Source organism: Myotis davidii, unplaced genomic scaffold (genome assembly GCF_000327345.1).
Source record: "Myotis davidii unplaced genomic scaffold, ASM32734v1 scaffold415, whole genome shotgun sequence".
In the NCBI taxonomy this organism is placed as follows: Eukaryota; Metazoa; Chordata; class Mammalia; order Chiroptera; family Vespertilionidae; genus Myotis; species Myotis davidii.
In genome coordinates, this window is record NW_006287951.1 from 243,361 (window position 1) to 253,777 (window position 10,417).

The following is a 10,417-nucleotide window of genomic DNA, read 5'->3' on the forward strand; positions in this document are numbered from 1 at the left end:
TATATATATACAAATTTATCATCTGGTTTGATTTGAGGGCTAATTACCTGATTACAAATAATTAGTTGATTATTATTTTGAATTTTTAATGTCTGAATGAGAAAGAAATAGGTCGATGGCTAAACGATCGATTTGCTGCAGTCATGCTTATGATTAAAAATCAGTATTTTGGAGGGTCATTTTGATGAATAAAGAATAACTTATTTGCAATGTGCTTGATTTGGTTATAAAATTGTTATTTGGATTCCTCACATATTAGTAACCTATCTAAGATACATTCATTAAAACTATAGGTTGCTAATATATATTTAATATAATTTCATTTACTTGTTAGAATTTTTAAAAATGACATATGAGGATATCCATTTAGCTGTATAGTGCTGAAACTCAAATCTAAGATGCTGTAGGAAGCGAACTTCTTACATCAAAAATTAAATGCAACAGTACTTATACCAGTGCTTTTGTGTATGCACCTGGTATTTATTTATGCTGCCCATAATGACAGACCCAGAGGGGAAATATCACCCAGCTGCTTATTCTATTTCTCCTGGCACAGTTTCTTGTTTGTGAGGAAAAGTGTATTTTGTAATTAGCAGTCTACCATAAGAAGTATAAAGCATCAATGTTACAATTAGCTTTAAAGTTCTTTTCTCAAGGGGAAGTCTCATTTGCATGGCTGTCCATGTGCCATCGTTAGGGGAGTGGGAAGTAAGTGGCACGGCAGCAATGTGTTGCTCTGGGTTTTTATTTCAGGGAGGCAAGAGAAACAGGGAAGAGCCGTGGGAAAGCTTACATTGAGGGACAACTGGTATACCGTAGTGAGCGTTTAGATAAGGGCTTTAGTTGATGTCTTTAAAAATGATTCTGGGAGTAAGGCTGGAAGTCTGGAAAAGTGGTGATATGCCAGTATCAATACTAGACTGACAAAGATTTAAGGCAAGGTGGGGAGGGGACCTCTGTTTTTGGTTTTTTTTGCCAAGGGCAATTTGTATATTAATAACATTATTCACAGACAATACAAAATTACCAACTTAAAAATTAGCCTGCTATAGTTGGTCAAACATTCAATGAACTCACTCCTAATGCCCTGGCAGGACCAGACCAAATGATTTTGTGGGCTTTTAAGGCTCGCAGGCCGGACGTTCCTCACTCTTGGTTTAGGGAAGGGCATCAGGCATTTTTCAGCGACTAGTAGTGCTTTCACAAATAACAGGATTAAGGTATGTGCCCAAGACCTTTTTTTTCTTTGAAAGCTTTAAGTGTGCCCAGAAACAAATAGTTGTAAGTTCATTTGAAAAAAGTGGTAGTTTTAAGATATTTTCCTGGGGGAATGAGTCAATACCAAAATATATGAGAAAAGAATTTTGTGGGGAGAGAATCTAGATCCACTTTAGTCAACAGTGATGCTTTCTACTAAGTACATCAGGTAAGAAATGCCTCATTAAGCTTTTCATTTTAATTTTTAAAAACCCATAACTCATTAAGCCAATGAGAAATATCTTGTAATGAGATATATTTTCAAGGGGCCTAATAAAAATGTCTCTGGCGTTATTATAATTTTCTCTAAGAATTCATATCTGACAATTGATTTTTTTTTCTAATTCAACTAGGATTCCAAAGTGGTCCATTTGCTATTTTTCCACAGAAGTGCTCACAAAGCAAATTTAACATATTGCTCAGAGCATAATTGTAGAATTGATTTAAATTTGGTCTTTAAAAATGCTTAAATTACCATAAGGAGCTGTGTTGTCCTGGAGCTTACGCCAAATCATTAAAGTGGCTTGAGAAGACATCATTTAAGACATAAATGCATGCTTTGAATTTTATTCCAATTGCCTGTTGGGTATGTGTATGAATTCATATCAAGAAACTTAATTATCCAATTATCCTATCCTTAAAGATTTTTTTTCTTGTGCAAATCTGGTAATAAGAGCAAATGAAAGGCCCATTCACATCAATTTTATGTCCCTTTGCAACGTGGTAGTCCCACTGAAATCACAGGGCTTTAATGGGGGAGGGGGTGGGCAGCGTGCGGGGAGGCCGGGGGGAGGGCTGCATCAACGCCTCCAGGAAAGCTCACCTTTCTGAGAGAGTAGATCTCACACTACCCGTTCTCATGAGCAGGCTCTGAACCTCGTGAGTGCCTGTGGTCAGTCCAGACAGGGAGCCATGATGGCTGAGGGGGAGGTCAATGGACTCAGAACTCGTGTGGAGGCTAGTCATGGACTGGTAGCTTGGAGTGTCCTTGCTGCCTGCAGAGGAACTGCTCAGATTGGCAGCCCACACGAGACCACCTGACGTGAAAGAGTGAACCGATGCTGGGCTGGACGCCAACGAGTGACTTAAGCTTATAACATCTGTGGTTAAGTCTGAGGGTTTATTGAAGAGAGGGCTGCTGCTGCCACTTAGCCCACCAGCACTGCCCATGCTGCCCGTACCGGACGACGGTGATTCCAGACTGCCTTGGCGCGCTAATGTGGTACTAGGACTGGGCATGACTGAGGAGGATTTCACACCCTCAGTATTAGGTGCAGAGGCAGATTTGCCACCTGCCTTGGCACCAAACAACCTAAAAGAAAAACAAATAACAACTTCAGTTGTTCCGAGAAACTAATATCCACATTTAATATTAAGGGTTCAGTACACAGAGCCAAGCGTGCTTGGAGGTCCCCAGCTACCAAGCGCTTCCTGTCTCTGTGTTAATGAACTTGGTAAGCTTGAACTTTTTAATCTACTGCTAAAAATCTCTCAGATCACCATTAGGGTAAGGCCACACTGGGATGGGGGGGAGTGGGCAACCCCAAATCAACCGGACATGAAGATCCCTGGCTTTCACACTGTAAGGGACATTGAGAATCTTTCACGAAAATTAAGTAGTTTGACTGCATTTGCTGTTACCTATTTATAGAACCATTATAATGAAACAACTTCTACGCATTCGGTTCATCAGAAACATTTTTAACATTTTATTCAAGTTTAAAAGGAATGCGTAAGGCAAGGTTTGGGAGGTTATGTTGCACAGTTGCTGGCCTGAGTAACCGTCAGGAAGTAGTTGGTTAGAAATAATATTTGACACTACTGGCAACATGTCAGCTTGGTCTTTATTTTCCCCAAGAAAGGCCAAAGGATTTTATGTCAGTTGCCAGTGCTATTCAAATTCATATTTTTGTTAGTGATTTGAAACATAGTTGGTGCAAAGTTAGATGTTGGAGCTTGGTTCAGAAAACATTTTAGTTTTGTAAGTGAAGATGATATTATCAAATTTATGTAAATATGGAAATAAAGTGATATGAAGTAATGGCATAATGATTACTAATTAAGTTGCAATGAAATCCATATTTCCTATAGTGAAATATTTTATGACGAATATGAGAAATTGTTTCATAGGTAATGGGCCACTGGAGGGCACTATTGGCTTTTACTTAGGCGATGGAAATATTTACTCTCACTACAAGCCATAGTTTATTCTTTCTGCTGAGAATCAACATTTCAAAAAGCCAGTTCTTCAGGATTAATATTTCTATTAACACCCTCTAGTTTTTCAAACAATCATGTATCTGCGATTGCTTGAAATGCAAATGTTTTGAGACTCTTTTCCCCTCTCAGATAGTAAGGTTTTTGGTTTAGGCACTATAATAAAAACAAACATTAAAAATACTTAACATGTAATAGCATATAAATCATACTCTATCATTTCACAGTTGAGGAAACATACCCGCAGAGGTTTAACTATTTGTCCCAAGTCTTTAACTGTATGTCTCTTCCTGTCACTTAGAACAGACAGATATTTAAAGATAGTGATATTTCAGTGCAGAACTCTACATATCCAATAACAAAGACAGACCTGGTGCAGAAACCAAGTCATTTTTTCTTACCACACTCATGTCAAAGAAAGCTGATGAGAGTTAGAAAACCTAGTGCATTCCTTATTTGTTATCCTGTACCCAACATCAGAATGCTTTCAAATTCTGTCAATCATAGTTTACTTTTCAGAAAAGGTCAAGATACAGTACTACATAAATATGTCCAGCATACTCTGTTACAAGGAACACTTCCTCTAGCTTCATGATCATCAACTCATTAAGAGCAGAAGGATAACAAATACTGGAAATGAATAATAATAGTCATAAAGATTATTTTGTTTTATTTTTAATCATGAAAAAAGTGATGAAAATCTATGGAAATTTACAAGCTATTACTCTATCTTTTCACTTGCCCTAAATATTGCTATGTGCATTTAAGTCTCTTAGAAATGCTGCTTGTGTTGCTAATCTTATATAATAAAAGGCTGATATTCAAATTGTCCCCTTGACCTGGAATTCGACCAGGAGTTCAACTAGGTGGGGCCAGTTGGCCAACCGTCCATGGCCCCTCCCCCTGGCCAGCCCTGCCTCCCGATGGCCCCCACCCCACCCCAGCCTCTAGTATTACCAGGTACAATAATAATAAAACTGGAAAGTATGAGCATTTCTCAAAATGAGCACCACTTTTGTGCTATTTATATGATCAGTTTCTTAAAACTCAATGTACTAAAAAATGGAATAAAAGAATCTAAGATATATGTGTCTCAGAATATATTTGTATATACGTATATGTCATTTTTGTACCTTCCCAGCCTCATGTCATCACGTGACCCATGCTTACCTTCGGAATGTAGGTGAGGCAATGTCAGGATACTTGGATCCTGGCTGCCTGAGCCCTTGTGTCCCACAGGCACTGGCAGAGGTGGGGCTGGATTTGGGGGAACCTGACAAAGAAACACTCTCTGAATCGGAGACGGCCACTTTCTCCTTTTCCTTGTCTGTCTGGTTGACAGTGACCGGGCTGGAGCGCCCTGACCCGATCTTAGTGGGCTCTCTGAGCTTGGAGGTGGTGGCACCCGCTGACTTGCTGCTGACATTGGAGTCGATGCTGCTGGTGCTGGACCGGTGGCCGCCGCGGCCCGGGATGCCGCTGGCGCTCGACTTGGAGGGGCGCGGCAGGCTGCGGTACTGGAGCGCCGCCTTGGAACTAGCGTGCAACACCACGTCATCCTGGTTCTGGGAGCCGTCCAGACTGGTTTTCCTCCCGGCATTGGACTTCCCACCCATGGCAGCGGATTTGGGGATTTTACCCAGCGTGGCCGATCCACTGGTGATGGTGGCTCCGCTGCTCGTGATCACGGGGGATGACCCTACTCCGCTTGGCTTCTTAAACCCGAAAGAGCCCGTGGCAGTGGACCTGGCAATGCCCGAGGGAGGCTTTTTCCCCTCGTCCCCGCTGCTCTTCCCTGCATCTGAAGGAGACCTCTGCAGCGAGGATCCTTTCAGGGGAGCCTTCCCTTTCTCAGAAGCTTTGGTATCCTCGGTTTTCCCTAGTTAATGAGAAAGACACACATTTATTGGCCTGCACATTGTGATTTCATAATGATATTTCTTTCAAGAATCTGTCAAAGGTGACTACACCTTTATATGACTTCAGTTCCTAGATATTTATATTTTTTAGATCTACATAGGAATACACTCTAATATATCGAGGAAAAAGCTGCAAAAATAGGGCTATTAGACAAATGTGGTGAGAGATCAGGAAAATCATTGAAAATACATAATTACGCTATTTATTATTGCTGTATATCTTGCAACTCTTCCTTTATAAGGATAGCACTTCACCCAATAAAGTTAAGTACTAGCAAAAGAGTTCATTTGAATATCTGTGAGATGATTACATTTGGAGTGCCCTGGTACATCAGTACTTCAGGTGGCACTATTTAAAATTAGGCACCATTTAAAAAATAGGGAGTCTTAGGGGAAAAGAAAAAGGATGCTACAGTTTCGAAGAATTCTTTCATAAACTTTAATTCATAAATGATGTTCCAAATCTCCAGCATTCTAACCCATTAGATTAAAGTGGTTGATCTTGCCTCTCAGAGTTGGTAGTGAAACTTTGAGGCATTAACATAACTATTCCAAACTTTCACAAGACAGTCAGAATGAAAGCAATCTTCTTTTAAAAAAATTAGACAGCCTTATTTTACTACCACGTGATGAGAAATGGCTGTGGCAAAATAAAGATACTCAATAACTCCAAATTATGACAGTGATTTCTAGAGAATGCTTAGATTATTATAGATATGTGGAAGAATCCCATATAATAAAAGCCTAATATACTAAGTGTCCTATCGTCCAGTCATCTATTCAACCAATCAAAGCGTAATATGATAATGATATGCTAAGGCTGCTCAACCACTCACTATGACATGCACTGACCACCAGGAGACAGACACTCCAACCAGTAGGTTAGCTTGCTGCTGGGGTCCAGCTGATCAGGACTGAGCAAGACGGGCCAGACACACCCTGGAGCCCTCCCGCAGTCCTTCCCTGGCTGGCCAACCTCCGGCGTCCCTTCCTGTGCCTGATGGTGCACCAGTGGGGTCCCTCTGCCTCGCCTGCACCCTCTCGCAATCTGGGACCCCTCAGGGGATGTCGGAGAGCTGGTCTGGCCTGATTCCACAGGCCAGGCCAAGGGACCCCACTGGTGCACAAATTCATGCACTGGGCCTCTAGTGATTTGATAAAAAGAAAGCTATTATTAAAGAGAAAGAAGATTAAATGGAAACAATACATTGAAACACTTTTGCAGAGCAGCTGATCATTGACAAGCCTACCAGGGGTCTTGAGAGCACTTGTTCCAGCTTTTTGCCTAGACGATGCCCCTCCCTGGGCAGACATGCCTCTTCTCCAGGAACCTGTCTGGGAAACAGCCAGGGAGGCTTTCTGCCCTGCCTTCTCAGGGTCTTCAGGAAGTCCCGAGGAAGCGCCCTTCCACTTGCCGCCACCATCCCCGTGGCTGTCGAAGTCCTCTTCTGCTTTTTTCTGCTCCTCAGTGCCATCCCACGTCTCATCTGTGGTGGGACGTTTCTCCGAATCTGTCTTCAGCTATGAAGACAATATTACAGAAAAACTTTGTGCAGAAAAATCTATAAAGTGTGAATCAGGCACTGAAATTTATATTCTGTTAACTGGTTAAAAAGCAAACAAACACTGATTTATATTTCAAAAGAATTCCAAAACTTTCTTATTTTTTTCTATGTCTTCATTTACATTTCACAAATTTTAGCCACATAATTCTCACTTGTACATATTAGAGAATTTCAGCATAAATATATGTGCAGAAAACCCTAATTAAACACTTGAGAGAAGAGGTAATTTTTTCTATGTCAAATCTAACAAGGAAAAGTAAGACAAGATCAAACTTAATTATCTAATATCTATTCTTGACTTACCATCCTCAAGAGATCCAGTAACTTATTTCAGAGATAAAATAATATTAATCAAATATTCAAATTTAGAGTATTAAAATATTTTTAGATTTTAAAAAATTATATCCATATTATTAAGAGAGATATGGCAACATACATCTTTCTGGGTTAGATTTTAACCAATAGGAAATATATATACACACAAACTGCTTCAGTTTATGCAATTAGTTCAGATTAAGAAATTATGCTACACTTAGTTCTGATATATAATAATTTGGGGTAAAATCTGACAGAAGCACTGGAAAAAGAAAGCAGGTGATTCTCACCTGAGTGTTCTTCCTGGAAGGGAGAGTGATGTTGGAATAAGAGCTGACGGATGATGCTGTGTTCAAGTCATCAGTGCTGATGTTATCGAGGGTGTCACTGAGGCCACTGCTCACCGAACTGCTGTCATCCCAGCTAAAGGCAAGACATGCAGCAGCAGTGAACTCCACATGGGTTGCACAATGCTAGTCACCTCATTTCCATGTGACCCTAATCGTGCTTTTAGAAGACAATCCTTTCTTTTAATCTTATGATGAAAAGTTATTCACTGTCCATATTTAGAAAATAATATTAATAAGAATTGAATGCAGACCTGAGAAAAACCTTACCTGGTATTTGCAAAGAATTAGTGTCTAGAGCAGATTCGGGTTCTGGAGGAAATATATATAGACTGAATGGAAACCCTGATACAAACATTATATAGTATCAGGAAAGAATAACATTACCCATGCCTCCCCCTTCACCCCCTCCAGAAACAGTCATCAGGGGTCACATAGCACCTAAGAATTCACCCTTTATTCTAAATATAAAGAAAACAAAACAAAACTGTGCTCAGAAACCATCAAGTCATCCTTCATTCTTTGTCCTACCTTAGTAACTATTTCCAATCATTCACCAAATCTTGAACACTAAGATTCATTCTATCATAGCATCCCTCTTGTCATACCTCACAGTATCTGGCCAGTACAATCTGGCCTTCTTGACTTTGGTCTTTCTTAATACAACTTCACCAGCTAAAGTTGGGCCAATGGTCAAAAGTTCACATCTGGCCATGCCACTCTTCTCCTTAACACTCTTCAAAGAGTTTTCTTTCCCAAAGCAGTAGATTCTCAAGTGGAATGTACCAGCCCCATGGGACACACGAGAAATCCATTGAGGCATAAAAAAAAAAAATCCTGAAATTCTGAATATATTTGGTTTTGATCCAAAGAAGAATGTGTAAAATGGGCTAATATGGGCACTGTCACCTAGTCAATGTGTCATATGATGCAGAAGTAAGGATTAAGCAGGGTCACCGGAAGGAGAATGGGGCTCCTGAGTGCAAAGCGGGAGAGCACAGTTCTATCGTTTACTGGTTGGTTCTTAGTCTGCTGTGAAGCAGTGCCGCTGCTTACCTGTGCTCCATTCAATGAACTCATGCACCCTGGATACACATATCAGATAGAGGCAAAAGCTGAGTTTCACAAAATGGATAAGGGGCTTTTTAAAAGACCTCCTGTAAGTAATCCACACGTTGAAGAAAATATCTATATGTGTGCTTTAGGAGTCACATAAATTAAAAATAATAGTAATGCATTGAGATAACATATGAAAACAACTAAAAATGGTATTGTCAAGAAGAAAATTTGAATTTATAGCAAATATTGTTAATGTGATCCCTCCCTAGGTGTGTTTTGGGATTGAGATATTAGGTACTGATAGCATAAAGTATCATGATTACCAAAGGCATTTATAAGTTAGATTATTATCAATAACAACTGTATTTTTCATGAGAGGAAAGAGGTATTTTGTATTACTGCAGTAAATTACTGTCATTTGTGGCTGTTCAAATCTTTTGAATACTCTCACTATATCTCATTTTGATAATTTCCTACATTATGAGTCTTACCTTCCCAAGGTAGACTACAAAAACACTCACATTTCTATTTCGCCTGATAGACAGTACAGCATGTAACACAGTGCTTGTCTATCATATGTACCCACAGAGTCACAAATGTGGAAAACAGTCTTCTGGGAAACATAGCAGCAGAGTTGCTCAGTTCTCCATCGGCAGTGGCTGATATCTGGCTAAGTGTCAGCGGTACCCACTGGAGAAAGTGGTGATGCCCTGTGGCTATGGTTGGTTAAGAGCCTGCAAAGAGCCTGGTTCTCCAATCAGACCAAAAATCCAGAGAGCCTTCCAATATCCTATAATTCTTTAAATTAGCCAGAGTAGATTCTGCAGTTTGCACATAAGAATCTCAATCAATACATTCATAATTCAAAACTTCTTATTTACAATATACTTTATATTTTTCACTAGAGGCCCAGTGCACGAATTCATGCATGGGTGGGGTCCCTCGGCCTTGCCAGTAATCAAGGCCCATTGGGGGTGTCTTGCCCAGTCCATATAGGGCCATGGAAGCAAGCCAGAGGGGAAGGGAGAGACTGCGAGAGGTTGGCTGGCTACCAGAGGTTGGCTGTGGGAGCACACTGACCACCAGGGGGAAGTTCCTGCATTGAGTGTCTTCCCCCTGGTGGTCAGTGCACATCATAGCAACCGGTTGACTGGTCCTTCGGTCGTTCGATCACTTAGGCTTTTATATACACTGAGTGGCCAGATTATTATGACCACCTGACATTTGTAGGCAAATTAGCTATAAATTCATGCTAAAGTTGATAGAGAGCCAGACCATTATAAATAGGGAAGCAGGTTGTTTACCATGAGAGTAGAAGTGATTTTTTTTTCCTGAAGATATGGGTAAACAATGTGATTTAACAGCCTTTGAACGTGGGATGATTTTTGGCACTTGAAGCCATGGAGCTAGTATCAGCAAAACAGCTGAATTCATTAAATGTTCAAGAGCAGCTTTTGTTAAAGTGTTTAAAGACTGGACTGTCAGCCCAAAATCTGGGTCTGAACATGCGAATTGTGGCGGTCAGCGACTAGTCAATGTTAGGGCATAATGGAGAGTGGAAACACTGGTACAAGACAATGGAAGGGCAACAGTGCATCAAATTACTGCAGATATTAATCAGGGATCCTCTCAAATGATCTCTGAATTCACTGTGTGCCATACACTGCATTTAGTTTTTGCCCATTGAGTATGATATTGGCCAATGGAACAGAATAGAGAACCCGGAAATCGACACAAG

The 10,417-nt window shown here is 40.4% G+C and overlaps 1 protein-coding gene across 1 annotated transcript in view; it reads right to left on the minus strand.

Annotated features, from left to right (window-relative positions):
* The window catches only part of NAV3 (neuron navigator 3), a 351,070-nt gene that overhangs the window by 86,633 nt on the left and 254,020 nt on the right, over window positions 1-10,417 (minus strand). The window contains 4 exon segments of the mRNA XM_015561356.1: window positions 2,081-2,569; window positions 4,645-5,353; window positions 6,644-6,914; window positions 7,564-7,696. Of these exon segments, the coding sequence (XP_015416842.1) occupies window positions 2,081-2,569; window positions 4,645-5,353; window positions 6,644-6,914; window positions 7,564-7,696 (1,602 nt within the window).